The sequence below is a fragment of the Gigantopelta aegis genome, chromosome 9, assembly GCF_016097555.1.
Source record: "Gigantopelta aegis isolate Gae_Host chromosome 9, Gae_host_genome, whole genome shotgun sequence".
Lineage (NCBI taxonomy): Eukaryota > Metazoa > Mollusca > Gastropoda > Neomphalida > Peltospiridae > Gigantopelta > Gigantopelta aegis.
This window is the reverse complement of record NC_054707.1, coordinates 84,753,409-84,778,101: the sequence shown is the minus strand read 5'-3', so window position 1 is coordinate 84,778,101 and position 24,693 is coordinate 84,753,409. Positions and strand designations below refer to the sequence as shown.

General features: G+C 37.9%; 1 protein-coding gene across 1 annotated transcript in view; it reads left to right on the top strand.

Annotated features, from left to right (window-relative positions):
* Positions 1-24,693, top strand: part of LOC121380558 (nuclear pore complex protein Nup160-like) — a 198,976-nt gene that overhangs the window by 85,939 nt on the left and 88,344 nt on the right. Inside the window, exons 15-18 of the mRNA XM_041509426.1 lie at positions 9,187-9,295; positions 14,570-14,735; positions 15,872-16,014; positions 16,970-17,130. Of these exons, the coding sequence (XP_041365360.1) occupies positions 9,187-9,295; positions 14,570-14,735; positions 15,872-16,014; positions 16,970-17,130 (579 nt within the window). The remainder of the gene's footprint in view (positions 1-9,186; positions 9,296-14,569; positions 14,736-15,871; positions 16,015-16,969; positions 17,131-24,693) is intronic.

Genomic DNA, 24,693 nt, shown 5'->3' with positions numbered 1-24,693 from the left:
GTATATTGACCGTAAACTCACTGGTGTCGTCAGATGACTGCAGTAGCCATGCGTGCAGATTGTATTTTGGTAGTGTTGTATATTGACCGTAAACTCACTGGTGTCGTCAGATGACTGCAGTAGCCATGCGTGCATTGTATTTTGGTAGTGTTGTATATTGACCGTGGTGTCATCAGGTGACTGCAGTAGCCATGCGTGCAGATTGTATTTTGGTAGTGTTGTATATTGACCGTAAACTCACTGGTGTCGTCAGGTGACTGCAGTAGCCATGCGTGCAGATTGTATTTTGGTAGTGTTGTATATTGACCGTAAACTCACTGGTGTCGTCAGATGACTGCAGTAGCCATGCGTGCAGATTGTATTTTGGTAGTGTTGTATATTGACCGTAAACTCACTGGTGTCGTCAGGTGACTGCAGTAGCCATGCGTGCAGTATTTTGTAGTGTTGTATATTGACCGTAAACTCACTGGTGTCGTCAGTGACTGTAGCCATGCGTGCAGATTGTATTTTGGTAGTGTTGTATATTGACCGTAAACTCACTGGTGTCGTCAGATGACTGCAGTAGCCATGCGTGCATATTGTATTTTGGTAGTGTTGTATATTGACCGTAAACTCACTGGTGTCGTCAGATGACTGCAGTAGCCATGCGTGCAGATTGTATTTTGGTAGTGTTGTATATTGACCGTAAACTCACTGGTGTCGTCAGGTGACTGCAGTAGCCATGCGTGCAGATTGTATTTTGGTAGTGTTGTATATTGACCGTAAACTCACTGGTGTCGTCAGATGACTGCAGTAGCCATGCGTGCATATTGTATTTTGGTAGTGTTGTATATTGATCGTCAGGTGACTGCAGTAGCCATGCGTGCAGATTGTATTTTGGTAGTGTTGTATATTGACCGTAAACTCACTGGTGTCGTCAGGTGACTGCAGTAGCCATGCGTGCATATTGTATTTTGGTAGTGTTGTATATTGACCGTAAACTCACTGGTGTCGTCAGGTGACTGCAGTAGCCATGCGTGCAGATTGTATTTTGGTAGTGTTGTATATTGACCGTAAACTCACTGGTGTCGTCAGGTGACTGACTGCAGTATTGTATTTTGGTAGTGTTGTATATTGATCCATGCTGCAGTAGCCATGCGTGCAGATTGTATTTTGGTAGTGTTGTATATTGACCGTAAACTCACTGGTGTCGTCAGGTGACTGCAGTAGCCATGCGTGCAGATTGTATTTTGGTAGTGTTGTATATTGACCGTAAACTCACTGGTGTCGTCAGATGACTGCAGTAGCCATGCGTGCAGATTGTATTTTGGTAGTGTTGTATATTGACCGTAAACTCACTGGTGTCGTCAGATGACTGCAGTAGCCATGCGTGCAGATTGTATTTTGGTAGTGTTGTATATTGACCGTAAACTCACTGGTGTCGTCAGGTGACTGCAGTAGCCATGCGTGCAGATTGTATTTTGGTAGTGTTGTATATTGACCGTAAACTCACTGGTGTCTCAGCTGCAGTAGCCATGCGTGCAGATTGTATTTTGGTAGTGTTGTATATTGACCGTAAACTCACTGGTGTCGTCAGGTGACTGCAGTAGCCATGCGTGCAGATTGTATTTTGGTAGTGTTGTATATTGACCGTAAACTCACTGGTGTCGTCAGGTGACTGCAGTAGCCATGCGTGCCGTAAACTCACTGGTGTCGTCAGATGACTGCATAGCCATGCGTGCAGATTGTATTTTGGTAGTGTTGTATATTGACCGTAAACTCACTGGTGTCGTCAGGTGACTGCAGTAGCCATGCGTGCAGATTGTATTTTGGTAGTGTTGTATATTGACCGTAAACTCACTGGTGTCGTCAGATGACTGCAGTAGCCATGCGTGCAGATTGTATTTTGGTAGTGTTGTATATTGACCGTAAACTCACTGGTGTCGTCAGATTGTATTGACTGCAGTATATTGCAGTAGCCATGCGTGCAGATTGTATTTTGGTAGTGTTGTATATTGATCGTCAGGTGACTGCAGTAGCCATGCGTGCAGATTGTATTTTGGTAGTGTTGTATATTGATCGTCAGGTGACTGCAGTAGCCATGCGTGCAGATTGTATTTTGGTAGTGTTGTATATTGACCGTAAACTCACTGGTGTCGTCAGGTGACTGCAGTAGCCATGCGTGCAGATTGTATTTTGGTAGTGTTGTATATTGATCGTCAGGTGACTGCAGTAGCCATGCGTGCAGATTGTATTTTGGTAGTGTTGTATATTGATCGTCAGGTGACTGCAGTAGCCATGCGTGCAGATTGTATTTTGGTAGTGTTGTATATTGACCGTAAACTCACTGGTGTCTTCAGGTGACTGCAGTAGCCATGCGTGCAGATTGTATTTTGGTAGTGTTGTATATTGACCGTAAACTCACTGGTGTCAGGTGACTGCAGTAGCCATGCGTGCAGATTGTATTTTGGTAGTGTTGTATATTGACCGTAAACTCACTGGTGTCTTCAGGTGACTGCAGTAGCCATGCGTGCAGATTGTATTTTGGTAGTGTTGTATATTGACCGTAAACTCACTGGTGTCGTCAGGTGACTGCAGTAGCCATGCGTGCAGATTGTATTTTGGTAGTGTTGTATATTGACCGTAAACTCACTGGTGTCGTCAGGTGACTGCAGTAGCCATGCGTGCAGATTGTATTTTGGTAGTGTTGTATATTGACCGTAAACTCACTGGTGTCGTCAGATGACTGCAGTAGCCATGCGTGCAGATTGTATTTTGGTAGTGTTGTATATTGACCGTAAACTCACTGGTGTCGTCAGATGACTGCAGTAGCCATGCGTGCATATTGTATTTTGGTAGTGTTGTATATTGACCGTAAACTCACTGGTGTCATCAGATATTTGGTAGTGTTGTATATTGATCGTCAGGTGACTGCAGTAGCCATGCGTGCAGATTGTATTTTGGTAGTGTTGTATATTGACCGTAAACTCACTGGTGTCGTCAGATGACTGCAGTAGCCATGCGTGCAGATTGTATTTTGGTAGTGTTGTATATTGACCGTAAACTCACTGGTGTCGTCAGGTGACTGCAGTAGCCATGCGTGCAGATTGTATTTTGGTAGTGTTGTATATTGACCGTAAACTCACTGGTGTCGTCAGGTGACTGCAGTAGCCATGCGTGCAGATTGTATTTTGGTAGTGTTGTATATTGACCGTAAACTCACTGGTGTCGTCAGATGACTGCAGTAGCCATGCGTGCATATTGTATTTTGGTAGTGTTGTATATTGACCGTAAACTCACTGGTGTCGTCAGATGACTGCAGTAGCCATGCGTGCAGATTGTATTTTGGTAGTGTTGTATATTGACCGTAAACTCACTGGTGTCGTCAGGTGACTGCAGTAGCCATGCGTGCAGATTGTATTTTGGTAGTGTTGTATATTGACCGTAAACTCACTGGTGTCGTCAGGTGACTGCAGTAGCCATGCGTGCAGATTGTATTTTGGTAGTGTTGTATATTGACCGTAAACTCACTGGTGTCATCAGATATTTGGTAGTGTTGTATATTGACCGTAAACTCACTGGTGTCGTCAGGTGACTGCAGTAGCCATGCGTGCAGATTGTATTTTGGTAGTGTTGTATATTGACCGTAAACTCACTGGTGTCGTCAGATGACTGCAGTAGCCATGCGTGCAGATTGTATTTTGGTAGTGTTGTATATTGACCGTAAACTCACTGGTGTCGTCAGATGACTGCAGTAGCCATGCGTGCAGATTGTATTTTGGTAGTGTTGTATATTGACCGTAAACTCACTGGTGTCGTCAGATGACTGCAGTAGCCATGCGTGCAGATTGTATTTTGGTAGTGTTGTATATTGACCGTAAACTCACTGGTGTCGTCAGATGACTGCAGTAGCCATGCGTGCAGATTGTATTTTGGTAGTGTTGTATATTGACCGTAAACTCACTGGTGTCATCAGTATTACAACAGTGTCTATCACTTGGTGGTGTTAATATGTTGGTGTCAGGTACTCACAACTATTACAACAGTGTCTATCACTGGGTGGTGTTAATAGGTTGGTGCCGGGTACTCACAACTATTACAACAGTGTCTATCACTGGGTGGTGTTAATAGGTTGGTGCCGGGTACTCACAACTATTACAACAGTGTCTATCACTTGGTGGTGTTAATAGGTTGTTGTCAGGTACTCACAACTATTACAACAGTGTCTATCACTTGGTGGTGTTAATAGGTTGGTGCCAGGTGCTCACAACTACTCTCGAGTGCCTAATAAACATAGGGGCTGAATAAGCATAGGGTCTGGAAAATTTCCTAAAATCAATTAAAAGTAGGCTGTGGAAATAAAAAAACAAAACAATAAGAGTAGAGTGCAGAATTAGCATAGGCTCTGGAAATTTAGCTAAATTGTAAAAATTGACTAGTAATGAAAACAATTTGGTTTGACGTAAAAATAAAAATTAAGTTTTTTGGAAATAACAAAAATATACTATTGTGTGTACATGTGTACATGTAATTTAGAAAACAAGCGGCTCAGAAATATATACCTTTTAGTAAATTCCATAGTATGAAAAAATGTGTTCACTATAAACATATGTTTCTATTATCTAACTGTTACAACTGTGTTACTGTCACGCACAATTAATTAAAACTGTAAGTGTGTTTGTACGTTTAAATGAAATTATGATAATTAATGTGAGGCGAGATTGCAGCTTTGGGAAAAAATCCAAAAGTTCCATGCAAGAAAACCAAAACAATCAGGGTGGATGACAGCTCGCTAGATTCATCTCCTATATTTAACACATGGTCAATTATAACAAAACGTAATTTCATCAACTTAATTTTTACCTGTATCATTCTTTATTTTTAAAGCGTAGGTGGGGAAACTTATGATGCCAGGGGCTGCCATGCATAAATCTCAGCTGGTGTAACTCTGCCTAATTTTTATTGCTAATTTCTAATAAACTCTATTTGCAAGTGAAAATAAAAAGGTTGAGTGGAATTTGTAATTAAAATGAGTGGAATTTGTAATGTAAAAAAAAATATATAAAAAGAGGAAAGAATGTAGATAAAGTTTGGGCCAGTTCCCCTTATCCTAAAGGAACTGTACTTTATCTACTCTAGTATACATAGCTTTAAAAAAGTCATATTTACATTTAAGAATTCGGTACTCCGTCTTCAATGTTTGGTGAAAAGATGAAGTGTTGAAGTGTAATTGATTAATTTATATAAGCGCTTGCATGAACTGTTGCATTGATTTACAGGCGAGCACTCAATCGAACTCATCCTAGGAATTTACCCAACCAAATAAAACCGAACCGAGCCGTGCGATAAAAACAAAATGGCGGCCAACAATGTTCGGAAACGTGTTTACATTTTGTCGTAGAGTAACATACTTTGTTGTGCCTTAATGGTTCAAATGATCAATTAAGCAGAAAAACAATGTATGTATATTAATAAATAAATAAATAAATCTATTATTTGACCACAAAAGTTGGCATTTTATTTGACAACTGGGAAAATTGTAAATTCCGTTTAAGATTTGCAAGTCCGCGATTCCGTGATCGCGGAAAATCGGTACCCGTAATAGAGGCTATATGTAAGCATTTGATAAATTAAGAATTGTATATAATAATTCTGAATGTGCACGTAAAACCCTATGACATGACATGACATAAGCGTTAGGTGCCGAATCAGGGTAGGGGTTAAATTTGTTTAGATGTAATTAAACGTAGGGTGCTGAATAAGCATAGACAACAATTTTTTTTCACAAATTTAATAAACGTAGGTGTACGTTTATTTGGCACTCAAGAGTATTATAAGAGTCTATCACTTGGTGGTGTTAATAGGTTGGTGCCAGGTTCTCACTAACAACTATTACAACAGTGTCTATCACTTGGTGGTGTTAATAGGTTGGTGCCAGGTACTCACAACTATTACAACAGTGTCTATCACTTGGTGGTGTTAATAGGTTGGTGTCAGGTACTCACAACTATTACAACAGTGTCTATCACTTGGTTTTGTTAATAGGTTGGTGCCAGGTGCTCACTAACAACAATTACAACAGTGTCTATCACTTGGTGGTGTTAATAGGTTGGTGCCAGGTACTCACAACAATTACAACAGTGTCTATTACTTGGTGGTGTTAATAGGTTGGTGTCAGGTACTCACAACTATTACAACAGTGTCTATCACTTGGTGGTGTTAATAGGTTGGTGCCAGGTGCTCACTAACAACAATTACAACAGTGTCTATCACTTGGTGGTGTTAATAGGTTGGTGCCAGGTGCTCACTAACAACAATTACAACAGTGTCTATCACTTGGTGGTGTTAATAGGTTGGTGCCAGGTGCTCACTAACAACAATTACAACAGTGCCTATCACTTGGTGGTGTTAATAGGTTGGTGCCAGGTTCTCACTAACAACTATTACAACAGTGTCTATCACTTGGTGGTGTTAATAGGTTGGTGCCAGGTACTCACAACTATTACAACAGTATCTATCACTTGGTGGTTTTAATAGGTTGGTACCAGGTACTCACAACAATTACAACAGTGTCTATCACTTGGTGGTGTTAATAGGTTGGTGTCAGGTACTCACAACTATTACAACAGTGTCTATCACTTGGTTTTGTTAATAGGTTGGTGCCAGGTGCTCACTAACAACAATTACAACAGTGTCTATCACTTGGTGGTTTTAATAGGTTGGTACCAGGTACTCACAACAATTACAACAGTGTCTATTACTTGGTGGTGTTAATAGGTTGGTGTCAGGTACTCACAACAATTACAACAGTGTCTATCACTTGGTGGTGTTAATAGGTTGGTGCCAGGTGCTCACTAACAACAATTACAAAAGTGTCTATCACATGGTGGTGTTAATAGGTTGGTGCCAGGTGCTCACCAACAACAATTACAAAAGTGTCTATCACTTGGTGGTGTTAATAGGTTGGTGCCAGGTACTCACAACAATTACAACAGTGTCTATTACTTGGTGGTGTTAATAGGTTGGTGTCAGGTACTCACAACTATTACAACAGTGTCTATCACTTGGTGGTGTTAATAGGTTGGTGCCAGGTGCTCACTAACAACAATTACAACAGTGTCTATCACTTGGTGGTGTTAATAGGTTGGTGCCAGGTGCTCACTAACAACAATTACAACAGTGTCTATCACTTGGTGGTGTTAATAGGTTGGTGCCAGGTGCTCACTAACAACAATTACAACAGTGCCTATCACTTGGTGGTGTTAATAGGTTGGTGCCAGGTTCTCACTAACAACTATTACAACAGTGTTTATCACTTGGTGGTGTTAATAGGTTGGTGTCAGGTACTCACAACTATTACAACAGTGTCTATCACTTGGTTTTGTTAATAGGTTGGTGCCAGGTGCTCACTAACAACAATTACAACAGTGTCTATCACTTGGTGGTTTTAATAGGTTGGTACCAGGTACTCACAACAATTACAACAGTGTCTATCACTTGGTGGTGTTAATAGGTTGGTGTCAGGTACTCACAACTATTACAACAGTGTCTATCACTTGGTTTTGTTAATAGGTTGGTGCCAGGTGCTCACTAACAACAATTACAACAGTGTCTATCACTTGGTGGTTTTAATAGGTTGGTACCAGGTACTCACAACAATTACAACAGTGTCTATTACTTGGTGGTGTTAATAGGTTGGTGTCAGGTACTCACAACAATTACAACAGTGTCTATCACTTGGTGGTGTTAATAGGTTGGTGCCAGGTGCTCACTAACAACAATTACAAAAGTGTCTATCACATGGTGGTGTTAATAGGTTGGTGCCAGGTGCTCACCAACAGCAATTACAAAAGTGTCTATCACTTGGTGGTGTTAATAGGTTGGTGCCAGGTGCTCACTAACAACAATTACAACAGTGTCTATCACTTGGTGGTGTTAATAGGTTGGTGCCAGGTGCTCACTAACTTCCCTACTTTCACTAACATAATACATACCATAGACTGTAATTTGGATTAGTGGGATATCCTTTTGCCTTTCAATATTCTGAGCAATGCAAATATAAGTTCCAGCATCTTCTGCATGCATTTCCCTAATCACTAGTCTCCCGGAACTGGTAACTGTGAAGTTCAGGGCATCACTTCCATTATATTTTCATTATGTTGGCACAAGTAAACATAAAAGACATTAATTCATTTCAAATAATTTAGCAAAATAAACGTCTGCATCACAGCTAAGAGCATGTAGCAGTTTGAAAGGTTCATCATAGTTCATCAAACGAAAACACCCAGGTGGACCAGGCATAAAAGGTATACAAAAGGTGCCCTTACCAAACATACTAACAGTTAGGGCTGCATACCAAGCAGGTGATATTTGGGTACAATCAGTGGTAGCCAAACAACAGCTACCAACCTTGTGTGGTTGGGAGTAGACCAAGGATCCCAATGATCAGTTGATTCCTTTCTACACATCACTTCCAGAAGCAGCCAAATCTTGTGTGGAAGTGATTAGAGGGGGCTGCAAGAAGGCATGAAGACCGTACATATTTAGCAGCATTGCTGCAGTGTACTTAACTGTGTACATGTGCAGGAATGGGTCCCATATTTGATTTTTAAGTATAAAAAATAGATATACATTATTGTTATCATGTTTATTGAATTCCTTGCCTGTGAAAATATGGGATTAGCAACTTACATGAAGTATTTATGTGTATTGGGAGCTAAAATATTTGCAGTTTTGTTTTTCGATGCGTGAGTTATGTAGTAATTTGGCTGACTTTGTGTTTAGGACTGTGTGAGTTACATAGTCATTTAGCTGACTGTGTTTAGGACTGCGTGAGTTACGTAGTAATTTGGCTGACTTTGTGTTTAGGACTGCGTGAGATATGTGCAGCTGTGTGATGGTTGTGATAAAATCGGTTAGTAGCGTGGTAATTTGGCTGACTTTGTGTTTAGGACTGTGTGAGCTACGTGGTAATGTGGCTGACTTTGTGTTTAGGACTGTGTGAGTTACGTGGCAATTTGGCTGACTTTGTGTTTGGGACTGCGTGAGTTACGTGGCAATGTGGCTGACTTTGTGTTTAGGACTGCGTGAGTTACGTGGTAATGTGGCTGAATTTGTGTTTAGGACTGCGTGAGTTACGTGGTAATTTGGCTGACTGTGTTTAGGACTGCGTGAGTTACGTGGTAATTTGGCTGACTTTGTGTTTAGGACTGCATGAGTTACGTGCGGCCGTGTGACCAGCTGGAGGAGATGTATCTGCTGTCGTCCGGCTGTCTGTCACCGCTCAACCTCGACCTTCTAAATATCTCAGTCGAAGGTAAGCCTTTGTCAAAAATACTTTTAGTCAGGCCTCCCAGACCTCCTATATTTCCTATATTTTTTATAGGATCCTATAAAACTCCTATATTGGGATTCATTTCCTGTATTTCCTATATTTGACTCAATTGCTTTGCCAAAATGCCGATGAATGCCATTGCTTTGCCAAAATGCTGATGAATGCCAATGAATAAAATATATTACTGAGTGAAAGGCCTGTCAGAAATTGAGAAGCTGCTTTGAATGTGGGAGATCTGTATCGAGTGCCAATCAAGATTCTGCTCACCTGATGAGGTGAGGAGGATGTATTACTGATACAAGATGCACCAACTTTCAAAGTATCCTGGATATTGGTATGGATTGCTGACAAGCCTTGGTATATATTTGTTGAGGTAGTAGATGGTATCTTGTGTACATACGCAAGGTAAGAACATACAATTAGTAATGTAAATGTCTTTAGAAATCCATGTAAAATGCCTATAATCATGGTAATCGGTCCAAATTTCCTATAAAACTCATATATTTGACCTCAAAATTCTTATAAAACTCATATACTCAAATTTTATATTTCCTATATTTTAATATGTACAAGTGGCTGGGAGGCCTGACTTTAGTGCATTTCAATGTTAAAACATTTGTCATATTCCTAGCTTGTGTGTAGGAACAAAGTGAGGAAAGGGATATTAGTCTTCATTATCTTACCTGCCCTCAACCTCCCCCGGGTCCTCATTTACCCCCATGTCGTCTCCTCTTATGGAACTTGTCCATACCACAACAGTTATGATTTTAATGTTTTTCATTATTCCATTTGATATTAGTTCAAGAAAGAACACCACAAGTTGGGTTAGAATTAACATTAACTTGTCCAAATATCACAACACTCTTTTAGTTTCTTTATTAATCCTATACTCGTCCATCTGTCCATCTGTCCAACATATAGTTTTCAGGAAATGTTTTCGCAATGCCTCAGGATAATGAGCTGATATTTTGTATATAGTTATATTGTACTGTTAGAGATCAACTTTGACTTTGATGGTGAGATTACTTGCCAAGTTGCAAGTTGTATCATCAGTTAAAAGGTTCTTCCATGTTGTTGGGAGGAGGAACTACTTTGAACCCCATATTTGCCAAACACACCACTAGAAAGCTGTTTATCAAAACTTGTTTTTTAACATACATATGAGGAATACAAAAATGTACACAATGTCCTTTCTGGCCGGCACTTAGCCCATTAGCCGGTCTGTTTGCTTGTTAGATATACAGTCAGACCTCGTTACAATGACCACGTTCGTCCCTGGCTCACTTTGTCGTTATATCGAAATTGTCGTTATAGCGATTTATTAATCATCGGCTATTGGGTGTCAATAGTAGCAAGTGATCATTTATATGCACCATCCTACAGACATGATAACACATACCAAAGCATTTAATATACCAGTCGTGGTGCACTGGCTGGAATGAGAAATAGCCCAATGGTTCCACCGACGGGGATGGATCACAGACCATCATTAAATAAATTATTATATTATTATTAATCAAAGTGCATTCACAGTCGATCTAATCGATTGGTACCTATTTCATTTACAAAATGTCATAAAAATAGTAAACTTGATTGTTCGAAGTTAATCCTTTAATTGAATGACGAAAGGCTTATGTTCAAAAGCAATATACGTCGGTAACTCAGACATCATGTGACTGTTGGCTAGCAACAAGATTAAGGATGCCAAATGGCTGTGTGTACTGCCATAGTACTACGGCATCTGTGATTATGTATTGTCATTGTAAAGAGCTGTTTTTATATGTTAGGTGCACGTTTGTTCCTAATTTGCTCTGTCGATGTCGGAAGTTGTGAATTACATTGGTGTATGTTCGTTCCCGACAATTTGTGGTCGGATGGTGTAAATGTAGTAATGACGGTTGTTGTAACGAGGTCTGACTGTATTTTGAAAGAACTCTATAAATGCTACTTATAATGGCCACTCATATTTTAGTCTTGTATCAATCATTTTGGGGGCTGTGTGAAGTATACTGGTAAGAACTTGTTAACTTTAAAACAGGATCTTTCCCAATTCCAACCAGTGCCTTAAGACTGGAATATTAGAGGTTGTAGTATGTAGTATCCTGTCAATTATCAGATGTGTCTCCATTTACTTTTAGGGCTATATCAAACGCAGAGGTTCTCAATACATTGTTGAACTTAAATGTGAAAAAAACAGTAGGTGTTGATAATATTGGTCCCAAATTATTAAAGCTTACCGCATCTGTTATTACACAGTCAGTAACCCATATTATTAATATAAGTATTAAAACAAATTCTTACCCAGACCTTCTAAAATGTGGAAAAGTAACAGCTATTTTTAAACATGGTGCAAAAGATAACTCTAGCAATTATAGACCAATATCAGTTTTATCAACATTATCAAAAGTATTTGATATCCTCATACCTAAATGATAATGACCTCATTCACAATGAACAATCTGGTTTTCGAAGATTTCACTCATGTCAGTCAGCTCTTATAAATATCACAGACCTTTGGTTAAAAGAAAGTAATAATGGAAATTTAACAGGAGTAATTTTTCTTGATTTTAAAAAAGCATTCAGTTTGGTTGACCATAAAAATCTTGTTTCTAAACTGAAATGCTACAATTTTGATGAAGGTTCCATAAAGTTAATAAAGTCCTATCTCCAAAACAAAAAACAGCAAGTATACATAGGGAATACTCAATCATCTTATTTAAATGTTAGAGCAGTTGTACCACAGGGCTCAGTACTTGGACCCTTACTCTTTCTTATATTGATAAATGACCTTCATTAGCTATTACTGAATCACATGTAGACATGTTTGCAGATGATACAACGATACATGTCTCAGGCCCATCAATAGACATTATAAAATATAAATTAAATAAAGATATGAAAAGCATTGAAGCTTGGTGTAAAAACAACAACATGTTTCTGAATAAGAACAAAACAAAAAGTTCTTTAATAACTACTGCCCCAAAATTATCTCATATAAAACAAAAAGATATAGAATTAAGATGTAATGACACACAAATAGAGCAAGTATCGAGTCATAAGCTCCTTGGGGTATATATAGACAGTTTCCTTCAATGGGATACACAAGTTGATGAGGTATGTAAAGCACTAACTTCAAAAATGACTCTGCTTGCAAAAATAAAGAAGTGTCTTCCTCTAAACATTAGAATACTTTATTTTAATGCTTATATTCAACCATTATTCGATTACTGCTTGACTATATCAAGTAGTATATGGGGAAATTGTTCTAAATTAGACTTAAAATAAATAAATTAAAAAAAAAAAAACGGCACATATTATTTTTGACAAATCACCTGATGATCCAACTGATTTACTTTTTCATGAACTAAAGTGGCTAAAAATAAACAGAAGAGTCAAATGAATGAATGAATGAATGAATGAATGTTCAGTGTTCGAGATTAACGGTATCCCAGTATCCCGGGGATACCAGAATTTAATTTTGGATACCAGACTTCAAGAACCCAGTATCCCACCGGGATACCATATACGGTTCTTGGTTTTATTAATACTGCATTTTTATTTTTAGCTGAAACAGTGAAAGTCGTCTTTTACTGGTGAAGTTAAGTAACAGTATTTTTGAGCTCTTACTCAGTCTAATGCCATGCCGTAACAATATCTCCCCCCAACTCGTACCCAGTCTAATGCTGGGAACCGCTAAGTCGCTATTGTTTTTGTGGGATGTTTCCTCCCTTCAATTTTATTTGAGATATTGATCGATTCCACATCTGCAGAAAATTGATACAGGTAGGTTTATCGCTAGTAATGTCAGAAACGCTTATTGATTACTGCTAAATATTAATTTATGTCAGTATTACGCAAAAATAGATGCAGCAAATATTTTTGCCAATTCCGTTTGATTGCGAATTTCACGAATTCTGCGATTTTGATTGCGGTATAGCAATAGATTGGGAACGAGAACGGTGTCGTCCAAATTTGTTATAATGTTATTTATGAATTTCATTTAAGTGGGATACTAAATTCTCAGGTGGGATACCAGATTTTGAATTGTTAGTATCCAACTGGGATACTGCCCAAAACTTTTAATCTTGAACACTGATGTTTAACGACACCCCAGCACGAAAAATACATCGGCTATTGGCAGAATTTAAGAGTCGAATATCAAAAAGCCATTCTTGTATATAAAACACTAAACAGAGTTACTCCTCAGTACCTCATAGACCTGTTCAATTAAGAATTGACCGCAATTATTTTTTGGTTCATGCAAGTATGAACCCAAAAAACTGTGTGCACTTTATGACTCCGCATAGTGGGTCATACAAAAGTGTGCACATCGTTTTTTCGGTTCATACTTGCATAAAGCAAAAAATAATTGCGGTCAAATCTTATAATTAAATTTATTTGCATACTTTAACAATACATAAATGAATTTATTTTGTTTAGCTTTAAATACGCCTGTAGTATTGTTTGTGTAAACTTCATTGATATTTATGTCGCATAAGAATGCAAACTTTCATTCACTATTATTTGAATCAGGTGTTTTTTGTAAATGACGTCATTTGGTAAATGACGTAATTTTGATAAGCGACGCCATTTCCTCTACCTGCTGTGCATTTTTATGGATCATTTAGTTATATTGGAAGGAATTGACCTATTCATGTTTAGTTTATATTTTATAAAAGTGAATGAAGGGAATGTGTCTAACATTTATGCTGTCGGTGGAACCATTTAATTTTCGCCAACAGCTGTAGAACATCGCTTACACGTAAGCTTTTTTTTTTTTTAAATCAATGCGTATAGATCTTCTCTGCTGTAGCATTTTCCATTAATTATCGTATACATTTTGTGGGGTTTTTCAAAATATCTAAATATGGTTGCCTGAATAATCTGGCTTGTTGCACAAAAGTAGTGTGAGTCGGGGGGGGGGGGGGGTAGTAGGCGTGGCTTTTGTTTCATCGAAATATGAACAAAAAAATTTAGTTATTGTATTATGTTCTGCTACTAGACTACACACTGAGCCAGGAATTTAAACATATTTCTAAAATGAGAATGTCCATAACACAGTTATTGTATTATGTTCTGCTTCTAGACTAGGCACTGAGCCAGGAATTTAAACATATTTCTAAAATGAGGAATGTCCATAACACAGTTATTGTATTATGTTCTGCTTCTAGACTATGCACTGAGCCAGGAATTTAAACATATTTCTAAAATGAGGAATGTCCATAACACAGTTATTGTATTGTGTTCTGCTTCTAGACTACGCACTGAGCCAGGATGTTAAACAGATTTGTGACTGCGTGTGTCTCATCAGGGAGGCTATGACTGAGGAGCTGTGTGCTCAGTTTGAAGCAAATCTCATCATGATGGAATCACCAAAGTCACTGGCAGAAAAAGCTGCAGAATTTTTGTTTTGCAATAGCAAGTATGTATATTGTTTAAAGTCATTAGGAATTGTTGTCTTGCTATATTCCAGTCTGCCATAAGAATAATAGTTAGGCTTTTATATTGCACCATGGTCACATTGCATTTTTTGTTTTATTATTATTAAAATGTTTCTACTGACAAAATTTAGTTTTTTTGTTAATGTTCTCTAAAATGTCATCCCATCTGTTTGCTGTTTACAATATATTTAGTTTTATTGTCTCACCTGTACAAGGTGAAAACGAGACTTATAGGTAATACTTTTCTGACTGGGGCGATGTCAGTGTAGTTTAGTGTGTAGTGTAGTTTAGTGTGTAGTGTAGTTTAGTGTGTATTGTATAGTAGTGTAGTTTGTAGGTTAGTGTAGTGTAGTGTAGTGGCGGTGAATTTGTCAACTTTTGCATTAAAGTTTAAAGTTAGATTTTCACACTTACATCATTTGCTCACAAACTCTAAGTCCTAGGTCAGTTAAACCTGTTTTTAGTTGCACCCATGGATATTCGTCATATGTGAAAAGAATTAAAAATTAATTAACTAAACATTTCTGATTAAAATGTGTGCGTTTAGCTTAGCATTAATGGTTTGCATGTACATGTAGTTCCAATTTTCACAAACTTTAAGTCATATATCGATGGAATTTATTTTATAGTTGTTTCTATGGAAATTTACAACAATGCATGTTAAAAGAATTAAAAATGAATTGATTAAACAATTTTTTATTAAAATATACCATATATCTTAGCTTTAAAAAAATTTGACTTCCAGACGAAGACAAACAGTATTTGTTTTTTGCTTAACATTAAATTTTTGTTTTTCACCATTTCTCACAAACTGTCTTAGATCAGTGAAACCTTGTTAATAGCTGCACCCATGGATGTTCATCACAATTCATGTGACAAAATATTTCAGTTAATTAAACTAAAGTGTTTATTAATTTTTTTTATTGAATAATTATTTTTAAATTTTGTTTTATAAACCAGCATTGATATATAGATCTAATGGATGCAGCTGTGATGAGAGCAAGTACGTTCGTTATAGGCGAGGCAGTTCATTCAACAGACTTGTTAACATCTGCTCTGAAATGTCATCACATAATGTATGTTTGGTGTTTACAACATGTTTCGTTTTGCTTGTCAGTGGCGAGAGCTCCGAGTGCCTGGATCCGTATGTGATACCTCGCCTACAGGAGGTGCGCAGACTGCTGCCTGCACTGCACGTCTTGCTCAAGATGTTGGACCTGCAACCTGAGGGCCGCGAAGACGAAATGATGGACGACTCAGGTCAGTCTGGCTTACGACACTCTAACAATGCAACCTCTGTTTACTGCCTGACCTCTGTTTACTGCCTTTCTGTGACCTCTATTTACTGCCTTTCTGCAACCTCTATTTACTTTCTTTCCTCAACCACTGTTTACTGCCTTTCCTCGACCTCTATTTACTGCCTTTCCATGACCTCTATTTACTGCCTTTCCGTGACGTCTATTTACTGCCTTTCCTTGACCACTATTTACTGCCTTTCTGTGACCACCACTTACTGTCTTTCCTCGACCTCTATTTACTGCCTTTCCACGACTTCTATTTACTGCCTTTCCCTGACCACTATTTACTGTCTTTCCTCAAACTCTATTTACTGCCTTACCGCAACCACTATTTATTGCCTTTCCTCAAACTCTATTTACTGCCTTTCTACGACCTCTATTTACTGCCTTTCCGCGACCACTATTTACTGCCTTCCGCGACCACTATTTACTGTCTTTCCTCAAATATTTACTGCCTTTCCTTGACCTCTATTTATTGCCTTTCCTCGACCTCTATTTACTGCCTTTCCACAACCTCTATTTACTGCCTTTCCACGACCTCTATTTACTGCCTTTCCTCGACCTCTATTTACTGCCTTTCCACGACCACTATTTACTGCCTTTCCACGACCACTATTTACTGCCTTTCTGCGACCTCTAATTACTGCCTTTTCTCGACCTCTATTTACTGCCTTTCCTCGACTTCTATTTACTGCCTTTCCGTGACCTCTATTTACTGCCTTTCGTCAACCACTATTTACTGTCTTTCCTCGACCACTATTTACTGTCTTTCCTCAACCACTATTTACCATATTTACCATGGCAGAACCTCGACAAATACTGATTAACATAGACTCTGTTGACATTTTTCATATTAAAAAATACTTGTGATGAATTCTATATATATATATATATATATCTACATGTTTTTTTTGTAGTTGCTGATGCGACTCGCCAGCTTCAATGCAGTCATCTGTTTACCAGTTCGACTGCCTCGGCTGTGTTGGCTCAAGTCTTTGAGCAGATCTCCTCCACCAGGCTGGCTTTCTCACGAGACTTGCTCATCTTACAGTGTGCCATTCTCAAACTCCACGACCCAGTAGGTTATCTCACTTTATCTTCTCTACATCATTTATTTCATTCCCTTCACTTGGATCACGTGTGGGGAGTCATTTAAGCATTAATATTTAATTATTTTATTATATATATAGAGGTTATTACCAGAGTGTTTTTCGGTATCGTCAATATCATATATTAGGAATAAATATTGTATTATGCGAGCATAATAAATTATTTTTATTCCTAATATATGATATTGATGATACCGAAATACACGAGGGTAATAATCTCTTTATCATATAAGCTCAAGCTTAATACAAAGTTTTTTTGTAAACTGTACACACAACTTTAATTCCAGTCCGCCATTACTAGATATTCAAATGACGTAAGAATATGTGACGCGGTGTATTTTTTAATGGAAATGACGTCAAACTCAAATGACATCATTTTGGATGTCCTTACATCAAAATAAAGTTATGTCTAACGTTTTTTGTTTTCTAAATGCTGGACAGCTTTCAGTGTCAAATTGCCATTGAAATGTTTTTATTTGATGACTATGAATGCATACGTCAATCATGGAGTGTCACCCAAGTACGTTTGCTTAAATGTCAATAAACCTAGTGCCGAGACCTCGACTAATTTACATCTAATTTGCAAAGTTATCAAATTCTTAAAGTATGTGATCTGAAAAATATCACATACTTTGATTGCACTGAAAATGTAAGATATTATATGATAAATATATATATATATATATATATATATATATATATATATATATATATATATATATATATATATATATAATAATAATAACTTGGATATATTATACTTTGACTTCCATGGTTTATTTACATACAATACTGTTTCGTACAGGTCGCGATGTTTGTGCGAACCTGCACTCTTCAGTGCATAGACCAGAGTGATTTGTATAGAACATTAATTACGGCAACGTGTCTCTTCTAATCATGTTAAATTACTCAAGAGGTATTTGTCTTTGTGTCTACATTTGCTGACCAGTTCTTGAGTAATTTAACATGATTAGAAGAGACACGTTGCCGTAATTAATGTTCTATACAAATCACTCTGGTCTATGCACTGAAGAGTGCAGGTTCGCACAAACATCGCGACCTGTACGAAACAGTATTGTATGTAAATAAATCATGGAAGTCAAAATATAATATATCCAAGTTATTATTATATGTGTAACCGCTCTACTGTAACAGTATAGAGCACTCTAGCGGCACACCGATAACAAGCTTCATTTGAATTTATATATATATATATATATATATATTATATATATATATATATATATATCCTTTAAAAAAAAACGTAGGGGCATTTAAAATGCAAATGTCATTACCAATGATCAGCTTTCAAAAATGACTTTCTAGGAAAGAACACAGCCAAAAATGTGCACGTGCAACACACAATAGCCCCATACACGTGGGTAGGGAGTCATTCGCAATTTTGACACTTCACAGAGCGGTTGATAAATCTGTTTGAGTGATTACTGCTGTTAATTTTGCTGAATTTCAAGATCCTTTAACTTTTGTTCTCAGATGATTTGCATTGTTTGTCTTTGAATTAGTGATGCGGTGTCTTCGACGTGAAGAACACCTTAGTGCTTAGGGCATGCTTCAAACTGGTAAAATTCGGCGTAATGTACCCAATATGTTCAATGTTTCTCCGTTTGTGATCTGCAGACTATGGAACAGATAGCAGCAGACACAAAACCCAGGTTATATGAAATCAAGCTCAAACAGCGACTCATATCGCTGCACAGTTACACCAAGCTACTGTGTTCCAAGTGACAGGTCAGATGATTAAAAATCGTCTACTTGCAGCCCATCTGCATGCTCGGTGACCACGTGTTGTGCCACCGTTAACAAATCGCCACATGGTAAACAGGCGCCAATGGTGTACACAGCGTAGAAACTGGGTGAATCATCAGTGGTCTCGTGTAATGTCCAGAGGCCAGATTCACTCTGGACTTCTTGGATAGGCATCACTACGACTGACAGAACACCACTCCATAGTGCTCAACGGAGGGTCACTGGTCAGTATTACCAGGATAACATACTGGCACCGATTGTTGTCCCGTGTACTCACTTGCTCACTGTGCTGGTCGACGGTTTGTGTTTCAAGGTGTATGGCAACGGCCACCGGCTATTTTAGCTGAACCTGACCAGTCGCTGCAAGAGGAGTGGGATAGACTTGCTCAAATCATCATTGGGAAATTGATACTTAGTATGCCACATGGAATAAACACGTTTGACAAATTGTCAAGGTATTACAAATTATGGTCCAGGTAGTAGCGTTCAATTTTTTAAGGTTGCATTTTTTTAGCTCAAATTATAATTTTTTTGTCATATGTTCCCATGACCTACCTGAACCAGAAATCCATTGGTAGCCTTTTTTTCTGACCCTATCATGTCAGCCATCTTGAGATTTAAAATGGTTATAATTTTCATATATTTTCTTTATATATCTCCACTCCCATTTAACATAGAGACATATTTTTGATGTCTTAAAACATTTTATGTCAGTGAATTCAAAGATGTCCAGTACGCGAACCAACCATAATTGCGTCTAGATGGCGACTCCGTCCAAGCTAGACGGTGTCTAGACTAGTCGGCAAAATGTTAAAATTTCCTGTTTAGACGGTTGATCGGCAGTAGCTGCAGACACTGAAAACGTGCACGAGCTACTTGATTTGAGCCTCTAAGCTTTTTTTGTGGGTTGACAATTGCCACTACATGATGTTATGAAGTAAAAAAAAAGTTTAAAAAAATAATAATATATATATATATATATATTTCACGTGGAAGTTTTTAAATCGCGATTGACGTGTTTACAAGGCATTCGCACTACATTGAAAATAATAATTAAATAATAGATTTTTATTAACCAATAGCCCTTGTAAATCATTCAGTGGGAAACGATTACAATAAACAAACAATGAACAGGAGTGTATGGAGAAGGAAGAGTTCTTCGGTTTACTAAGGAAAGAAGTGAAATCGAAAGAAAAAGGGGGAAACGAAAGAATAAGCTTGCTTTTGCGTACGTGATAATTAGCACAGCAGTGGACAGTTCATTTCATTTGTGAGGGGATGTCGAATCTGTTTTTACGTTTACTACATTTTAAAAAGTTAAATAAATAATAATAATAATAAAAGAGAAAATGATAAAAATAAGTGTTTTTAAAAGGAGGGGGGGGGGGATACTGCGTGTTAATAAATATTTAAAAATAATAATAAGTTTGCTTTTGCCTACGCGACGATTGTCATGGGCAGCTATGGATATTGTTTTATTTGTTGGAGGGAATCAGGTTCCCAGGTCCGTAGGAATAATATCTGGGGGAGGGTGCACAACTTAGCGGGGGATCACAACCCCCATGGTGTGGAGATCGGACACAGACCATATTTTTACTTTATTTTTGTCCTCGAGTGCAAGCGGGGTGGGCTGCTCCGCTCTCCCCCCCCCCCGTCCACCTAAATTCCCACAGGCCTGGGATGTCGAATCTGTTCGCTGGGGTGTTAGTTTTCAAATTTTAATAATTTTCTTGTTTGGCCAATAAAATACATTACATATATGGTATTTGATCCCCGCTAAGTCTATTGATATGTTTTATGATACCTTTTCAGGTGCTGCCAGAAATTTGGGAGCAAGTAGTATATTGTAGTATTTACTTTATTTTTTTGTGTGTCTTCGTTAAAGTTTTCAACAATAATAATAACATGTGACTACAAATCTCATTGTATATTCACCACCGATGTGACCAACGATCCCAACGATCGCGGGTTGCATGTCGTTTACGAGTTTTGTTAAATAAATGTGTGTTGGCGTGATTTCCAAAATGAACATGGGTACAGGTTTTATCTGGAGCTATTGTTGTTGCAGATGTATTTTCTCTATCACCCATTTACCTTTTCCTCCACTAATTGTACCAATATTACCTGTAAACGTGTACCGCGATTTGACCGACGATCACAACGATCGCGGGTTACATGTCGTTTACGAACTTTGTTAAATAAATGTGTGTTGGCGTGATTTCAAAAAGGACATGGGTACAGGTTTTATCTGGAGCTGTTGTGGAAAATGTATTCTATCACCCATTTACCTTTTCCTCCACTAATTGTACCAATATTACCTGTATACGTTTACCGCCGATTTTACCAACGATCGCGGGTTACATGTCGTTTACGAGCTTTGTTTAATAAATGTGTGCTGGAGTGATTTCCAAAAAGAATTTCGGTACAGGGGCTGTTTGTATTACAGCTATATGTATATTTTCTTTTTCTAGGACTGTCGTTGTAGATATCTCTCTTTAATGTTGTTTGTTTGTGTGTGTATACATTTTTTTCAATGTTAAACCATACAATTTGATTTGGGGAAAATATTCCATTTTTTTTTTTATTACTATTATTATTTTAGTTTTTTTATGTCATATATTTATATGCTAATTTTATCCATTCAGTTCGATTTGGAAAAACACCCCATAATAAAATACCCCTTTTTTTCACCAGTAGCCATACATGCACACCAGTGTGTGTGTTTATACCGCCAAAGTTACAAACGATCGCCGGTCTGTGATATGCTTAGTTACATAAATGTGTTTACGTGATTTGCAAAAGGAACTTAGGTTACAGGTTTTATCTGGAGCTGTTTATTTTGCATGTGTATTCTCCACTAGTTGTACCAATATCATTATTTATTATTTCACTCGAGACATAAATTTGATAATAACTGGTAACTCGTTTATTATCCTCTATACATGTATGTTTACCGCCGATTTGACCAACGATCACGAGTCGTTTCGTCTGCGAGCTACTTTGTTAAAGGGACATTCGCGACTTTGCTGCAATTTTTAAGATGTTATTGACTAACAGATACTTTTTAACAATTGTAATTATATATCAAATATATTTTTATGCATAAAATATTAGTGGCTATATATTAAATGTGTTTCTGATCATTCTAATATGTGTAAATTTCATTTTATTTCCTAAAATATTTGTGTCCCTTTAAGACAAATTCCAGTTTGGGCTTCTTACAAATAGAAACACATTGAATATACAGACACTGATATTTTAAACAAGAAAATATATTTAATATGTAAGTTTAATCGTAGAAATATTTTATTAGTGGGAAACATCTTACAATGCAGCAAACTCAGGAATGTCCCTTTAACACAGGCACCAAGCGTTAGCAAGCAGAACAATACTGTCGAATTACGTACTTTACATGAACATGCACGCTCTTTGAACTGAATACACATTACGCAATACGCTTTTATGGCTCTTTGCTGTGTAGCTTTGTACTTGCTTTGGTGGGCTGTATGGAGAGATGGTAAGAACACATGTACGTACACCTGATTGTGATGCAATACACATGAACACCTGCATACATGTGCATGTGCAGATGCAGAAAATGACATAAAAACAAGTTTGTCAACTGGATTTTGAATACGGGGTTGTTGGGGTTTTTTTTTGTTTGTTTGTTGTTGGGTTTTTTGGTATGTTTGTTGTTGTTGTTTTATCTGTTGCTTTAATATTGCAAGGACTGTGCGGTCACGATCAAGCTTCATTTTGTCAATCCAATCTTGGAATAGGGGTAGTCCTCTTACTGCCGGTGCAGGAAGGATGAAGTTGTCTTGTGCCTTGCTCGGACGCATTCATTTAAGTCTAGAATCGTGGTCGATCCCCGCCAGTGGGATTATGTCTCGTTCCAGCTACTAAGTATGTACTATCATGGGGGGGGGGGGGGGGGGGGGGGGGGGGGGGGGGGGGGGGGGGGGGGGGGGGGGGAGATATTTATAAATAATAAAATTGAAGTGAAAATCTTTTATTTTGATTTTTTTCTGGGGGTGGGGTGGGGAGGGATGTAGCCTATAACAATGACCGTGGGGTGTATTTGAAAGCCGTGGAGAGGGTGGGGGCATGGTGTCGGTTCAATGGCCTGGGAGATGAAAATAAATATATTTCACCGTCTGAACCTGCTTCTCTGAGACAAGTTTGAATTTCAGGGGTTAAAATGTCACATTTCCGGCCTTCTGAACAGAGTAACTGGAAAAGTGGGAGAATGAGGACTATTATGTCGGTACCTTTTAGGATATAAAAGGGACATTCCTGAGTTTGCTGCATTATAAGAAGTTTCCGACAAATAAAATATTTCTACGATTAAATTTGCATATTAAATATATTTTCTCGTTTAGAATATCATTGTCTGTATATTCAATGTGTTTCTGGTTGTCTTAATATTTGTAAGAAGCCCAAACTGGATTTTGTCTTCAAATAATTTCGTACATACGAAAAAAATTTTTTTTAGGAAATAAAATGAAATTTAACCTAGTACAACTATTAGAACGATCAGAAACACGTTTAATATACAGCCACTAATATTTTATGCAGAAAAATATGTTTGATATGTAATTACAATCGTTAAAAAGTATGTGTTAGTCAATAACATCTTAAAAATTGCAGCAAAGTCGGGAATGTCCCTTTAATGGTTACATAGTAGGAGGGGAAGGGGAAATGCAATACAGCCAATTCAGCCAAACAAGTGAACACTAGATTAACAGTTGTGCACAAATTTAGAGGGTTCACCAAAAATAAAAATGCAGACAGTGGTCTCAAATTTTGTTTGTCAATAAGAACCAAAATTGTTCTGAATGTGCACTTTAAATATGACTTGACCTGACTGAAATTTTAAACGGAGTGCTTTCATAATCAGGTTATGTCAGGTCATAGGGTTTAACGTGCACATTCAGAGCAAGCTGTTTTAGCGCATGCCTGTCATGGGCACAGGTGCCAGCCTCAGCTGGCTCCTCCGTCCAGGGCAGGAAAGGGTTGGGGTGGGTGGGAGAGGGGACTGTCTGCACTTGCAGGTGTAAGAGAGTAGCACATCCAATCGGTAGCAGGTGGAGGTGGTTTTGGTGCTATGGCATTTGGGATATCCCGTAGGATTAAGCATAATTGAATGTAGGAAATTTGACGCATTTTTGAACGGTCCGCCTAAATGGAAATGGGGAGCTATATATATTTTTGAACTTAGTATGCCGAGAGTAGCTTGTTACTGGGACCTTGTTGGAGTTAAGATGTCTCCCTAGGTTGCCCATAGTTGCCCTTAAAAGGGCCCGATCTGTTCAGAAAAGGAAATATTCACTTTGTTTCACACACACACACACACACACACACACACACACACCAATTGCGACATTTAGTAAAAATTGTAGGCATTAGGACAAATATTGTTAAAATAGCAACTGATTCAAAATTGTAAGTACAAAAATACTAAATAAATTAAGAATAAAAGTACACAATATTTCAACTCAATATCTTGAGGCATCGGTTGAGTGCTCGCTTGCTGTGCTTGGGTCGCATGATCGAACCACATCGGTGTATCCATTCACCTGATTGGATTTTTTTTCTCGTTCCAACTAGTGCACCACATCTGGTCAAAGGCTGTCTTATGTATTTTCTTGTCTGTGGGAAAAAGCATAAAAAAGATCCCTTGCTACATCAGAAAAAAAATGTAGCGGGGTTTTTTCTGATGACAACGTGGTGTTTGACATCCAATAGCCTATGATCAATGTATT